Source organism: Peromyscus eremicus, chromosome 6 (genome assembly GCF_949786415.1).
Source record: "Peromyscus eremicus chromosome 6, PerEre_H2_v1, whole genome shotgun sequence".
Lineage (NCBI taxonomy): Eukaryota > Metazoa > Chordata > Mammalia > Rodentia > Cricetidae > Peromyscus > Peromyscus eremicus.
Window position 1 is genome coordinate 115,969,277 of NC_081421.1, and position 16,165 is coordinate 115,985,441.

Consider the following 16,165-nt stretch of genomic DNA (forward strand, 5'->3'; position numbering starts at 1 on the left):
AATACTGTACCAAAACTTTAATATCTTAAGATATTATAAATGTGAGTCACATATTTTATGAAACTTAACACAGGAAAATAGTCACCCCAATAGATGAAACAAAAAACATTTATTAAAACTTAATATCAATACTTTTACTATTATACTTAGTGGAGAAATGTCAAAGAAATGAGCTAAGATTGACATTTCTCCTCCTTTCTTGCCATATTACTCAGATTAATATTGATAATAACATTTATAAAAATAAATAGAAATACTTGTATAACATAACAAAATAGATAATCTATAAATTATAATTAGTAAGAATTCATCATGATGAATGAAGCATTAATGTCAAATGAAGCATTAATATTCAAAAATAGATTTTATGTTTCTTTACCAACACCAATTACTTAGAAAACTATTTCTAAATAGTATTTTGATTATAATCAGCAACAAAATTAAGCTCCTTGGATTAGGTCTTAACAGAATATTGGTAAAATTTGTAGATTTTTGCAATTTAAGAACAATACAACCTAAATAAAACCTAAAAGACTTAAATATATGGACAAAGATTTAACATTCATGAACAGGAAGATTTACTATCGTGAAATCTTTTCTAAGTCAATTTACATTTAATACAGTCTCAATGGAAAATCCCTGGGTTCTGGTGTTTGTTTACAGCAGAAGGGGCATTCTTCAGTATCTGGTTTTTTATTTGTGTTTTTCAGACTGGCTCATTTATCCCGGACTGGCCTCAAACATGTAACTGAGGACCTTGAACTCTTGATCCCCCTGTCTACCTCCTTAGTACTGGGATTATAGGTGTACCACCACACTTGGTTTATGTGGGCCTTGTGCATGCCAGCCAAGCATCCCACCATGAACTGAGCCGTGTCCTCAGCCTCATCTGCTATTTTGTTGTTTGGTTGGTGTTTTTTTGTTTTTGTTTTTTTTAACAATTTTCTCAATTCCTTGGGGTGGTGGGGACCGTCATCCGACTGACCTCAAATATACAACAGAAACCCTGGTTTTATATGTGTAAGCACACACGTTTATATATAAATGATTTTAATTTCTACTTTCTGAGGTTAGTCGTGTATAGTGTATAGTGTTTCAGAGAAAAGATTACTAAAACTCATGCTTAAAGCACAAAAAAAAAAAGGAAAAGGAAAAGGAAAATCCCTATGGTTTTTTTTAATATAACTTGGTCGATAAAAATTAACTCAAAGTTTGTACTGAAGATTAAAGAGCCAGTATTAAGACAGTTTTAAAGGACAACACAGGGATGCTTGGCAAGGGAGGCAAATGAGACGGTAGACCTACGTGGTATCAGAGCATTGCTAAGGTTACCATGATATGGTTAATTTTATATGGTTTACAGACATCAATAGGAAATATCCTACAAAAGGAGCTGAGTCTTTGCAACTTGATGTTTGATCATTTGAGTATGTATTATGTATTAATAAGGAAAAGATCCATACAGTAAATTGTAGTATTATAACTTGTTGTCCATATAGGAAAAAAATCTTACACACACACACACACACACACACACACTAGCTTAAATACAAGCCAGCAATTCAGCTCAAGAAGAAAAAATAAACCTTGGCAAAGTAATGAGCAGATATACTTATTGCAACATTGTCAAGTACAAGGAAATCTAGTCACTAGGAAACATGGTTAACTGTGTTTGACCATAACATGGAATCTGTAGCAGTTGAAAAATGTGAACGGATTGAAGACACAGTGGATAATGGCAAAAGCAAAGAGTCAGAATTCTGGAAGTGTCAGAAGACACCAAGTCCAACACCACTCCAAGTTTAAAGATGCAGAATAATGACATACTGTGTGAGGATCGAGAGGCATGCCATATTGTGTGAAGAAATGCATAGGAATAGCAGCAGAGTTCCAGACAATGACTGCACTGCCCACCCACCCACCCCCCGTGAAAAGTGGATGTTGTACTCCACTCCAATTCCGTATGTGAGTGCTGATCTTTTTCTTTAACATGGGTAGTAAGCACATAGGCTTTCATTGTATTTTTATTGTCTTTATATGTGTGTAAATACTGCATAATATACTTAAAGGACAGAAATTAGTGAAAACTAACTTTATTGTGCCCTTCATTATAAGCCAATATTTTCCAAGCTTTATGTGCACTGTAATCTCACTGTGTCTTAGTGACCCTTCCAAGAGGATATTTTGGCCTTTTGTTTGTTTTTGTTTTGGGTTTTTTTTTTTTAGATCCTTCTTTTATTTAAGGGGTAAACAGAGTCCTACTTTAGAAAAAAATATTTACATGCAGGCGTTTATCACAAAGAATTATTGGTCTGGTTAGAGGCCCCTGGTCTCTGCTGCTCCGTCACCACAGGGCCCTCACTGGGGCTCTTCCTGGACTTCCCGTTGCTGCCCTGTATTGTGAAGATCCTGCATCCCTGGGTCCACAGGACTGACCCCTCTAATGTCTAAATGTAAAAATGTATGGATAAAGGGGCTTACTGAGTGACTCGCTGTGTCTCACTGAAGCTTCTAGGACGAGACTTTTCCCTTCTTCCTTTTTTTTTCTCTTATATTTTGTTTTGTTTTATTTTGGTGGGAGATGGAGATGGGTGGGATCAGAAGGCATGATGTGAAAGACACAAAGAATAAAAAGAAAAAAAATTAAGTTATTTGTGAGTATGTGTATTTGTTGTGGGCACATGCACATGGGTGCCCACGGAGGACAGAGGGCTAGGATCACCTGGAGTCAGGTAACTGTTTATACCACCTTGGGTCCTCTGCAAGAGCAGCAATCACTCTTAATGGCTGAGCCATATCTTTAATCCCCAGAAACTTTTAATAAATTAAGCAATTTGTCAGGGGCTATGTGGCAATTAAAGGCCTGAACCAGAAAAGCCCGACATTTAAAACTCTATGCAGATTAATCAGTTTCTTTTGGAAAAGTGATTTACTTATCTGCAATAAAAAGTCCTCTACATGGTGCAGCTATCATTTCTACCTCTGGATGCAGCTGTAATACAGCAATAGAACACGACTCAGTGAGTGAGGCTGGAATAGTGTTTGCTGGGAAGTGTAGGGCGTGAGTCACTTCCTTGGGTATCTGTTTATTCATTCAACAAATATTTATCAAGGGCCTGCATAGCACAGTGGTAAACCACCATTTATTTCTTGTCTGCATAAGCTTGCCAAGCTTAGGGGGACACAAATTTGAAATTTCCATTTTCATTTCCAGCTAATGAAAAGAAAGCTGTAATTATTACCCGTTTTAGGACTGGCAGCCTGGCTCGCTATAGATTACACTTATTCATTGTTGATACAAAACTCCATAGAGCACCCCACTCCTTTTTCAAAACCTCTGTTTTGCAAACTAAACAAATTACCAGCTGATATTAAAATGTTACTTTAGATTACTATGACTGCCTCTTTTCCTCCCTGACTTTCCTTTTTCTCTAATCCTTTTCATCTCCTTAATATTCTCCACTTCAGTGATATTTTGAGACTTTTCTTAACCATGTAGTAGATATATTTTATAAGCTTGTTCTTTCAACAAAATGCCAAGATAAATGAAGCTCACTAAAATGTTAATTTGAATGCATTTGGGTACACTTTTATTACATTCTCATTAATTTAAGCAACTATATTCCAAGAAACTTCTTTCCTAAAGAACAGTTTAAAGTTTATGTTGACCCATGTGTGTGGGTCAAGTTTATAAAGTTTATAGCTTGGTAGCAACTCTGCCTTTTAATCACTGTGACCTTTTTAAAAACAATTATAGAAATAATAGTGTTGAAATATAACCTTCATTTATATTTAGTGTTTATTTCAATGATTATCTGATAGAAGTATTTAAACCCTAAACTTTTTTCTTTAAACATTTATTTCTTTTTTATATCAAATGATCAGGGACCAGATGGAATTGTGGGAACCCCAGGACAAAGAGGCCGGCCAGGGAAAAAGGTAATTTTTTAACTATCTTTTTGCATGAACTTTCTTCCCTCTCATGCCCAGAGGTCTGCAGAGTACTGTGCTGATTCTGTTTGCATTACACATAAGGTGACAGAGACTTGTAAATGGGGTAGGAAAGCACACAGGGTTAGTGACTACTTCATTTGACAGGAATGCATATTACAGTCATTGTCTGAGGACAGATTTTCCACTTTATAGTTTGGAAAGCTGATCTTAGCTTTCTTTCCTTTGTCTCTTATTTACCAAAAAGCCATAGACAGGGAAGGATATAAAATGAAAATATCATTTTATTTGGGCCATTTGAGAACAATTTTATTAAAACAGCTGAGGGAAATAGTGGGATTACTCATCTTTCTAGGCTAATTAGGAATGGTTTCTTAATTTAAAAGGTTGACTTTTCTTGCCTTTCTCCTGTAACAAAACCCAGAAATCAAGAATTTTTTCATTGCTTATTTTGTCTTTTTCCAAACAAACAAAGCCCTTGATATATTTGTGAGATTCTAATATGGTACTATTAAAATGTATCTTTGTATCTTATCATTAATTTGTCCCAGTATTGGACTGTGACAGTTGAGTACATACTCACACAGTTAACTTTAATCTGTGTTTCCCCAAAGGTCCAGTTCTGTACCTGAGCCATCCTTATCAGTTTTAGTCACTAGAAGGCTAAGAAAAGCTGTTACCATTTCTAACTGTGAAAATACCCCCATCATGAAGTCTCTTTCATGATGCATGGAATGCAACTAACATCAGTATCGGGTTCGGGAGCCTTGTGATTGACTGGCAAGATTTGGTCCAAATCAATACACACAGAGAGACACATACAAACAAGGGCATGGAGAGAGAGAGAGAGAGAGAGAGAGAGAGAGAGAGAGAGAGAGAGAGAGAGAGAGAGAGAGAGAGAGAGAGAGAGAGAGATACAGAGAGAGAAAAAAAGAACGTACACACAACACAACACATGAAGCACCAGGAAACCCCTGGTTTTCAGCATTAGAGACAGTGTGGGTCTTAACAACAATCATCACTGCCCTAGAAAAGTGAAATAAATCCTGTGAGCTGTCAGGAGTGCCTCAAGTATCCTGACTGATTACAGGTTTACGTCTTTTTCTCATCTTGAGTATCAATAATAAAGCAGGCTTTTAGCCAGAAGTTTCTCTGGTCCTCCTGGCCCCACAGTCAGGACAAATCTTTCCCACCACCCGCGGTCCTGCAGCCACTTATAAAATAATCATTCAGAGACTTATATTAATTACAAACTATATGGCCTATAGCTTCTTGCTAGCTAGCTCTTATATCTTAAATTAACCCATTTCTACTAATCTATATGTTGTCACGTGGCCGTGGCGTTACCAGTCTGCTGACATCTTGTTGCTCCTTCAGTGGCAGGCTCGTGTCTCCTTGGACTCCATCTTCTTCTCTCTGTATCTCTGCTTGGATTTCCTGCCTGGCTGTAAGCTTTCTTGCCATAGGCCAAAACAGCTTTATTTATTAGTCAATGGGAGCCATACATATTCACAGAGTACAGAAAGACATCCCACAGCACAGGCTGGTTCTTGTTTTGAGAAAAGGAATGAAAATGCTAAAAGTGTAGCTTATGATCACCTGTCAAAGAGAAGGGCTTGTGAGTGTGACGCCAGAAACACAAGTTTCTGAAGGCTGTGAAGTGATGTAAGAAATAATAGGGATTCTTGCAGGCATGCTATGAGCAGTGAGAGATGATCTGAAAATCCAGAGCTGTGCGTTCACTTCTTTCTGCAGGCAGTGGACCTTTGGGATTCTGAAGTTCTCTAGAAATGGACATCTCATGAGTCCTGTTTTCCCACGATTATAATACACACATGCAAAAGAGAGAGAGAGTTGTACGTAGCAAAATACATTCAAAAGCTGGTTAAATAGGACTCATCCTGAACATGTTAATATAGTTCCTACTTGGTTGTTTAAAAAAAGACTTTTTAGTCTCTTTTCAAAATTGTTATTATTTTTCAAACAATATGTGATAGGAATTTCTTTAGGCCAGGTGTGATAAGCATGCATCTGTAATGCCAGCAGTTAGACAGCAGAAACAGGAAGATCACCCACAAGTTAAGACCAACCTGGTCTATATAGTCAGCTCAAGGTACACAGTGAGACTCTGTCTCACAAATCAAGGCAAACAATACCAATAACCATAATCCATAGAACTCTGCTTTCCGAGTATCCTCTAGAGTCATTTAAGCATATGATATAGTTAAATAAATTAATACATTTATTTTCAGTCGTGTTAATGTCATCCACAGGGCGATAAAGGACAAATAGGACCCATGGGAGAAGCTGGAAGCCGAGGCTCCCCTGGAAAGGCTGGGGAAAGTGGCCCTAAGGGCACCCGAGGAACAAGAGGTGCTGTGGTCAGTATTTGATTTCTTTTCAGCACTGAGTCACTGTGGATGGAAAAGAACTGTATCCATGCTCGTAGGGCGTCATCCTTGATTGACTTTACAGAGGATGCAAAGGTTCCATTGAAAATAATCTACCTCTGTGGGATGGCGGGAATCGCAGGCATTCCACAGTATTAAACAGCTTAGTGGGTTTTGGACATGCAAAAGGAAAGGGAAAATTGAAAATGGAAATAAAATGTGAAATGAGGTTTTAAAAATCTGATTTTAACTCCAAAGTTAAGTAGGAAAGTTTATACACTGAGCACTTCAAAATCAGGATTTAATATCTGTCTGAAGCTGTTGTCATGTTGGCAAATTGCTTTGAAAATTAAGTGAACTTGAAATGTGTTTCCATTCACCGTTTGGACCCGTTCTGCCTTAACTTGAGATTATCTTTCTAAACAGCTGGGAGGAATCTGCCCAACAGCTATTTATATCTCATCTTTTGCATGAACTTTGCCTGACACGGGGAGCTGAAGCATGACGCTTCTGAACCTGTGGCAGCAAAATTGTGGGGCTGGTGTGCGCTTGACCTGCTCAGAAAATGACAGTGTGAAAGAACGATATTTAAAAGATAATCTTCTATTCCATGAACTTATTTATAACCTGGAGGTGCATTAACTTCATCTCCATTTAAATACTCCATGCCAGGCCTGTCACGAAGGCCTTCAGAGACCCTTGCATACTCTGTTTGCTTTCTTAAGAAAGTTTGCCGTTATTTATTGACACCTCAGCACCCAAGCCTTAGGTCATTTTATGTCACTGTTTCTCTGCCTTTTGCCTATGTTTTAAAAACATTATATAATGTGATTAATTTTTAATGAACATAAGAATTAATGCAGCCCAAAATATTGCCTTTAATGTAAGCTTCTACTGTAGCTGGAGAATTTCTCTCCAGCTCCTGCCACCAAGTCCCGCCAGTCCCAGAGCCCACTTATAAAATAAACACACAAACTCTTACATTATTTAAACTGCTTGGCCATTAGCTCAGGCCTGTCACTGTCTAGCTCTTACTCTTATATTTAGCCCATTTCTATTAATCTTTACTTTGCCACATGGCTCATGGCTTACTGGTACCTTACATCTTCCTTCTCCTGGCGGCGGCTCCAGGCAGTCTCCCTCTTCCCTTCCTGTTCCCTCAATTCTCTTCTCTGTTAGTCCCGCCTATACTTCCTGTCTGGCTATTGGCCAATCAGAGTTTATTTACATATAGCGATATCCACAGCACTTCCCCTTTTCTTTTTTTTTTAAAAAGGAAGGTTTTAACTTTAACATAGTAAAATTACATATAACAAAACAATTATCAAGCAAGAATTACAGATACAATATTAAAGAAGAGATCCTATCTATCTTATATTTGTGAGTTTAAGGTTTTATATCTAATTTATCTTTTATTATAACTAAGGAAAATTGTAAGTATCTAGTCTTTAACCATATCAAAGACCTCAGAAGGATATAACACTGCCTGAGAAATGGGAGAAGGATGCAAGCAACTTTTGGGAGTCTTGCAGGGTAGACAGAGACAGCTGAGCCTGGACAGTCATGCAAAGTTTTCTTGTAAAGTTGGGGCATCTGTCTTCAGCCCACAGGCCTAGAGTCTCTTATTCACTTTTTTCTGTGTCTTGTAGAATGTCTGGCAGTTTTCTCTGCAAAGCAGGAACCTGAAGGACCATTTTGTCAAGCAAAGTTCAGTGGTCACCTTTCTATGGGTCCTGCATGTCCAGTTGATCAAGCAGTCCGGGCAAGAACAGTTTCTTGCCCAAATGGCTATTTTTGTCAAGGTGAAGATAAACTCCATATGGAGTGTCTTCGATGCCCATCCTCCTCTCTGAAGTAAATCGGTGCTGTCAGGAGCAGACATGTCTCACTGTCCAAAAAGTCTAAACTTTTAAAACATTTTAAATGCCATATTCTGTAGGTCTTTGAAGTGTTTGAAGACTACCTATCTATCTGAAATATATCTATGTATACCTAGAAGACTTAACTAACATGGCTACAAATATTATCATAGATGACTAACTATTAATCTATTTTTTAATTATCCATTACAATTTTAAATGAGTTACATAAACATAATACCTCAAACAAGAATAGAAATATATATACAGTATAACAAAATTAAGTTTAAATTTGTATCAATAAACTAAAATCTATAGCAATGTAAAACACTTTAAACAAGTTGTTACTCTTTAAAAGTAGGTTCATTAATCTACCCTTTCATCCTATCATATCTAAACTATCCCCCTTTTTGTTTTAGAAAGAGATTGTATTTATAATCAACCTGATTTAAATAAAAATATTGTTTTTTCTCTGTCCCACACCAGAGGGCTCTTCTGATTTGGGACACAAGAATCTCTTAACCATTTTTTTTTTTTGAGCAATATGTCTGGGTTTAGAGGGGGAGTGAGCCAATTCCATCTCTAAAGCCAGCTTGGTATATTTGGGAATTTGGGCGTAGCTTCTCTTACTACTTCCTGCTGGAGGGGGGCGCTGTATCTTCTGGAGACAGAAAGAAAATTTTAGGATCATGGAGTAGTCCGTGAGGCTGTATATCTGAGCCAGTTGACTTGAAACCATTCTGGATGTTGAATCATCTGGGCCATGGTGTCATTGGAGACCTTTCAGGGGGTCTTGGCTGGTCAAACCTGATGTATCTTAATCTGGAACAAATCCATAGTCTCTGGCTTTCTGTGGAAACAAGAGCAGAGACTCTTTTCCAAAGCAACATATCCTTATATCCAAATTTTGAAGTCAAGGTACCTTTAAAATATACATTTTGGCATAACTCAACAGCTTTTACAATCAAATGTTTTTCTGCAGTTACGAATATCAAAGAGAACATAATCCAGATTCTCTGTGTGGTAGTCATCTTTACGTGGCTTATTTTTTTATATTAGCTTGAGCCTATTCTTTTTAAACTGCAGCCTTCTAAGCCTGAAACGGCACAGTGGCTGCTGGCTCCGCCCACTTCAGCTTCCCAACATGGCGGTGGTCCGCTTTCCGCCAGCTCTGGGAGCCGTAACTCTCAGAAATAGTGGGTCTACACTTTTACCAAAGTAGCGTGTAGCCCAGAAACCTCTTTTTTTGTTTTGTACTAGCAAAGGCTAAATCCACCACACAGTTTAATGTGCTACTTGCAGAGGCCTCATTCCCACCATACTGCAGGTCGAGAGCGCACGCTAGGAACCCGCCAGTAGCTCAAACCGGCAGCTGCCGCTTATTTGAGAGAGACAATTAGGAAGCTGTTTTTAGGTCCGTTTTAGAATCTTTTTTCTAAGTTTTTAGGTGGAAACTCTTGCCACCACGTTGGACGCCATTTGTAGCTGGAGAATTTCTCTCCAGCTCCTGCCACCAAGTCCCGCCAGTCCCAGAGCCCACTTATAAAATAAACACACAAACTCTTACATTATTTAAACTGCTTGGCCATTAGCTCAGGCCTGTCACTGTCTAGCTCTTACTCTTATATTTAGCCCATTTCTATTAATCTTTACTTTGCCACATGGCTCATGGCTTACTGGTACCTTACATCTTCCTTCTCCTGGCGGCGGCTCCAGGCAATCTCCCTCTTCCCTTCCTGTTCCCTCAATTCTCTTCTCTGTTAGTCCCGCCTATACTTCCTGTCTGGCTATTGACCAATCAGAGTTTATTTACATATAGCGATATCCACAGCATTCTACTTTGGAATTTTTCCTGTAAAAGTATTCATCTTAAAAATGTCTTTTAATATATTTTTAATTAAAATGTAATTACATCAGTTCCTCTCTTCTCTTTCCTTCCTGTGTCCTCTCCCTCCAACCTCTCCCATGCTCCCAACTCCCTCTCAAAATTATGGATTTCTTTTCCTTGATTATTATTGTTACATATAACTATGGATGCACAAATATACACACAGGGCCTGCTGAGTCCATTTTCCAAAGCTACAGCCCCATTGTCCATATTTCATATTAATTCATTTAGTGTTTGATAATCTGATAAATGAGAATATATATATAATTTTTGCTTTATATATTTAAATTCCCCTTGTTATAACTATGTAATATATACTTTTTCCTGTGAAAATTTTCCATTAATTCATATATATATATATATACGTGTGTGTGTGTGTGTGTGTGTGTGTGTGTGTGTACACACCACATATTTCTATTTGGTGAGTATTTTTTCTTGCTGTTTTGCAACCATTACTCATAAATCTGAAGTGATGATATAATTTGTCAAACATGTTACAAAATAAATTATAAATGATTCTATTTCTGTCAATTATCTATTTTTGTGTCTTTTGATGAGTAGAGCATTTTAATTTTAATAGTCAAAGTTGTCAATATTTTCCTTTGTATTTTCTGGATTTTATTCTTCATTAGAAATTCTATCTCCACCTAAAGTATGCAAATTTTCCTCCATATTCTTATCCTAATATAGTTATAATGTTTTTAATTATTTAAGCCGTGTGGAGATTTGTTTGTTTTCTTAGTTATGGAAGATAGATGTTTGTCTTACCTCACTTCTTGTTTTCTTAATTCTGTGAATGAATACTCAGTGTATTTGCCACTTTTGTGTAAGGCTAGTTTTACTATAATTAAACCCAAATATTCAGTGGTTTCATACAGTCAGTCTGTTTCTGGTCCATAGCAGCCTGTTCTGTCTATCATGCTGTTGCATCTGTTGAGATCTGTTAGAGCAGACACTGCATGGTTCCTTCCTTAGAGACCCCCGGCTCTGATGCCCACCTCATTGTGAACTTTATAATCAGCTCCTCAGTTCTTCCTAATACCTGACCTTCCTACGAGAAACATGAGGCACCATTTCACTCATTCATTGCTCTCATGTTTCTGTTTGTTCTTCTGACTTATTACGTTGACTGGAATTTGGAGAGTCATACTGACTGGATCTCTTGTGATGAGAAACTGAAATTGTCCCTAGTGAGAACACTCCTGAGGTCTCACAGTCAGGTATCATTTTCAAAACACAGTTTCTCCCTTTAGAGAATTTTCCTTTTTCTTAAATGACAGTTTCGGCTAGGAGATTTTGAATTTAACTAAGTTCTAAAACATTTGTTTATATCAGAGTTTCAGTTATCACAGTCTGATCTATGATCCATTTTGAATTTGTTTGTGAGCAGGGAGAAAGATGTGGGATTTACTTTCATTCTTCCACATGTAGATACCGAGTTCTCCCAGCATTGTTTGTTTCTCTCGGGGTTTTCCTGTTTCCCCCTTGCCCATTCCTCCTCCTTTTGCTTCTTATTAACACACTGAGTTTGAAAATCACCATGCCACGCTTACTAACAGTGTGCTGGCTCTTGTGACCACTCCACATTTACACTAACAGTGTGCCGGCTCTTGTGACCACTCCACGTTTACACTAACAGTGTGTCGGCTCTTGTGATCACTCCACGTTTACACTAACAGTGTGCCAGCTCTTCTGTGTCCTTCCCTTACTGGAATGAAGCTCAAACGGTTTTACTGCATTTTAGTGACAGCTTGTTGTCAGATCTTTGTTTGGGTGAATGCTGCCTGCTTCTCCCACTAAGCAGAAGTTAGTATCATGGAAGGAGACTCACATAAGGATAGAGAAACACATAAAAGACAGACTGAAAAAGAAATAAAACTGAGGGACACATCCATCCCAACAGATGTGCAAATCATAGCAAGAAACACACAGAATACTAGAAAACAAGCCACTTGGACACCTCCAAAACCTCAGAGCCCCTCAAAATCTTAACCCAAAGATAATGAAATAGCTGAAATGTCAGAAAAAATTAGAATCTCCTACAAATCTTTAATGGCCGCAGGGAGGCCCCTTTGTTCTTTGTTTAGTAAATACATTTTAATCTACCTCTTTCTGTCTGGAACTGACTAAATTTCTCTTATTTTTATGTTAGTGTTTTCCCGGCATCCATTTATAAATAGCCTGTAATTCCAGATTTTGTTTTCTTCTCAGGAAGAGTTGTTCTAAAGAATTTTAGATTTAAGTAGATTGGTTTTTTTAAAGTCTCTTCTTCCTTTCTAACTGTGTCTCATATTCAGAGAATAAATATTTGATTCCTGCTTTGAAGAACTTTATTAAAATTTTGTTTGAGGGCATTATGTACTGAATATTTGTAAAGTTGTGTGTTTTCTATGGGTCTGTGAGCACGAAATTCCACGTATTTCTATTATATTAAGCTCATTCACTAAGCTTCTCAAGTCTGGGCACTCCCTTACTCTCCCACTGATTTCTAAAGAAGTTACTGAATCCTCCCCACACACTTCACTTTTTGTAGGGCCCGTGTTCAGCGGAATATATCTTAGGTACATTATATTCTTAAGTACACGAAGGTGTCTGGTCCCCGTTTTCATTATGCTTCACACATTTTTATTTCTCCGAGCAGCAGCTCCCATTTATCCATTCTCGAGCCAGCCGCCACCTTCAGTCATGCCTTTCTGGACAGTTACCAGGCTGCCTCATTTAACCTCTAAGGAAATGCTGCTGCTGTCTGGTACCCAGAACAAGCAGGGAAACAGGAAAAGCTTCCGACTCTGTTCCCAAATTAGTCAAGTTGACTCCACCCGGCCCTTCGATCTCTTTATTTTAGAATTTGAAACTGCTTTGAAACGATTTGCACACCGGAAATCATCTTCTTCTTTGCATATATTCAGACCTAATTTTTGCCTCACGTCACAAAATTTTGGTCCAGAAGGTATGCTTATCTTCCAGAATTAATTAAATTAAACTAATAAATCGCTTCCCACTCTGTCCCCCTTCCCTTCTTATGTCATTCATTCATCTTAATCTAACCTAATCTTCGTAAAAAGCCTTAGCAATTTTCTTGTGTTTCTTTCGGTTAGTACTGTGACTGAATCATTACGTTCCACTATAAAAATCCCCATAACGTATAATATCTGAATTCTTACTTATTTAAAATGGCTTTTCAAAGATCTTTCTCAAACTGAAATATGTTCCAATCCAAATCTCTCTAAATTTCCTGATTTGTGACTAATAATTGTAGCATGAACTTTTTTTTAGAAATATAGCAAACTGTGCATTGTATGTGAGCTATAGTGAAGCAGCTTGGTCAGGTGTGATACTACACAGATACCCACAGCTGCTTAGTGTAATACAGGGCAAATCGCATACCTATTCTGTCCTTCGTTTTCTTACCTCCTCTTTGAGACCCAAACAGGAGAGTTCCCGTGCGAACTCTGATGATATGAGAACTAGGACATTCTTACTATCACTACTTCAAGCTGTCTTTCAGCTGTCAGAGTCAACTTTTTAGTAAATTAGGAGCATTTCCTGATCAGTCTTTAATTTACATGGCTTGGTCATCTGTAAAATACTGATAACAACCATCTTATTATTGTAATGACACACACCTTGCCAGTATTTCTAATCCATCAACTTTGGCCTGTCTTAAAGCCATGCTCCTGGAAGCATCTGGAACCATCTATGAGGATGAAGCCATTCTGAATCCCAAAGTCACACTATCAAACACTATCAGGTTCCACTTTCTGACACCCAGTGACCACAAACGTTGACAGACACGAACTGCATTTCCATGAGCCTTCTAGGGACCAGCAGTATTCCAATAAGTGAGCATGGCTTTTAATGGACACATACCAGAAATGAACCAGAAACACTGTTTGTGGGACTTCTGCAGTTCAGAAGAAACACAGACAAAAATTGGGGGTGTCATGTTTATGTTTTCCCAATTATGCCAGGTAGAAAATCTAAGGTAAAGGTTTCAGTAATAGACACAGATGCTAAATGATTCAAACAATTGTTCATTTTCTCTCTCATATTTATTTTGATTTTTAGGGTCCATTAGGATTGATGGGACCTGATGGAGAACCAGGAATACCAGGATACAGAGTAAACATTTCTAATTTTAAATATATATATATTTTTTTATTCACAGGCAAGAAAGTATTTTTAGTTCATATTATATTCCAAATGTGCAAATTAAGATTCACTTTTCCTTTATTAAAACTTCATTATAAAAATGCATGCAAATAAAAAACATCATGCAGTGAGATTAGACCCAATGTCTACACATCTCAAAAAACATCTGTACAGTCAGAATGGCCATTGTGGAGCTTCATGCTGGATTTTACACCTTCACTATCATATATCATATATATGTCTAATACTTAACCCACCACCAAAAAAATGAAAGTTCTAATAAATTTAAGAAAATAAGTAAAGTAAACCCTGTTATTTATGAAGGTTTGTTTTCCTTGATAAAGCACTGTGATGTATTTAATTCTCAACCTCCTATAAAGTGTGTCTTAGTTTTCTTCTCAGGACACTGCAATGTCTAATAGCATGATGGGCTTGGTAGCATTATGTAGCACATGTCCATGTGATCTGGAACTGTCTCTCTACTTGTTCCTCTTTTTATAGGGCCATCAAGGTCAACCAGGACCCTCTGGATTGCCAGGACCTAGAGGAGAAAAGGTGTGTGTGTGTGTTGTCCTTTTAATTCCGAAATTATGTATTAAATCTATGATTTCTTTCTAAATGAATGCATGGAAATATTGCAAGAGATAGAAGAACTACTTTACAAGTTAGAAATTTGCAAAGTCTGGGAGGATATAAATACCAAGGAATTGAAATTCAAATAAATTATTAAAATATCTTTCATGGAGTAATTAAAGATTGAGGTGAGACAGTGTGCGTGAAGGTGCTTCGCAATACACACTTTCATAAAAGCAAAATTATTTATTGAAAGAGGATGTGATGTACTGGATGAAATGAACATAACATATAAATATTAACTTAGAGTTACATTTTCAAATGAGTTAGGAATAAACTATAGCATTACTCAGTTTATGATTTAATTAAAAGTCTACATGTTGAGAAAATTCCTAAGATGCATTCTATGTAATTAAAACAGATTAATACTTCCAAGAACCATATACTGTATCAGGCTTTCTCTTTGGGGCCACCAACCAGCTCCCAAATCACAACACAGAGATGTCTTATTAGTTATGAATGCTCAGCCTAGTTTAGGCTCATTTCTGGCTAGCTCTTTTAACTTAAACTGTTTGTCTTTATCTACCTTTTACCTTGGGGCTTGTTACCTTTATTTCTGTATGTCCTACTCTGTGTCTGCTGGATGGCAGCTGCCTGCCTGGCCCTGGGCGTCTCCCTCTCTTTCTCCTTTGTTCTCTCCTTTCCTTCTTCTCCCGTTCTTCTTCTCAAGCCTAGATTTCTCCTTCTATTTATTTTCTCTGCCTGCCAGCCTTGCCTATCCCTCTTCTGCCTAGCTATTGGTCATTCAGCTTTTTATTAGAGAATCAGGTGCCTTAGGCAGCAAAATTAAACAAATGCAACATATCTTTACATAATTAAACTAATGCAGCATAAACAAATGTAAAACAACCTTACATCATTAAACAAATGAAGCAGAAACAATCGTAACACATCTTCACACAGTTAAAGTAATATTCTACAGCATAAACAAATGTAACACATTTACATAATTAAATACCCCACAGCATAAACAGATGTAACACATCTTTACATAGCTAAATATTCCACAATATACAAACTAGAACTGTATATAAAATATGATACACTTAAATTCTTAGCTATAATATTTCCACTTAAATAAAGTAAAAAACACATTAGAAAATAACAGAGTATTTTGAGTGTACTTTCTCTGTTTAATAAATTGTTATTTTCATTTTAGGGATACCCAGGAGAAGACAACAAAGTCCTAGGACCTCCCGGGCCTCGAGGTGAACCAGTAGGTCTTTTCTAAAATTATTTTGGTTCCTCAGGATGGAATTCAATCAGAAGCTTTCAATGCTAATTATATCTTT

General features: G+C 37.3%; 1 protein-coding gene across 1 annotated transcript in view; it reads left to right on the forward strand.

Annotated features, from left to right (window-relative positions):
* The window catches only part of Col24a1 (collagen type XXIV alpha 1 chain), a 293,451-nt gene that overhangs the window by 182,149 nt on the left and 95,137 nt on the right, over positions 1-16,165 (forward strand). Inside the window, exons 38-42 of the mRNA XM_059266384.1 lie at positions 3,886-3,939; positions 6,225-6,332; positions 14,157-14,210; positions 14,742-14,795; positions 16,033-16,089. Of these exons, the coding sequence (XP_059122367.1) occupies positions 3,886-3,939; positions 6,225-6,332; positions 14,157-14,210; positions 14,742-14,795; positions 16,033-16,089 (327 nt within the window). The remainder of the gene's footprint in view (positions 1-3,885; positions 3,940-6,224; positions 6,333-14,156; positions 14,211-14,741; positions 14,796-16,032; positions 16,090-16,165) is intronic.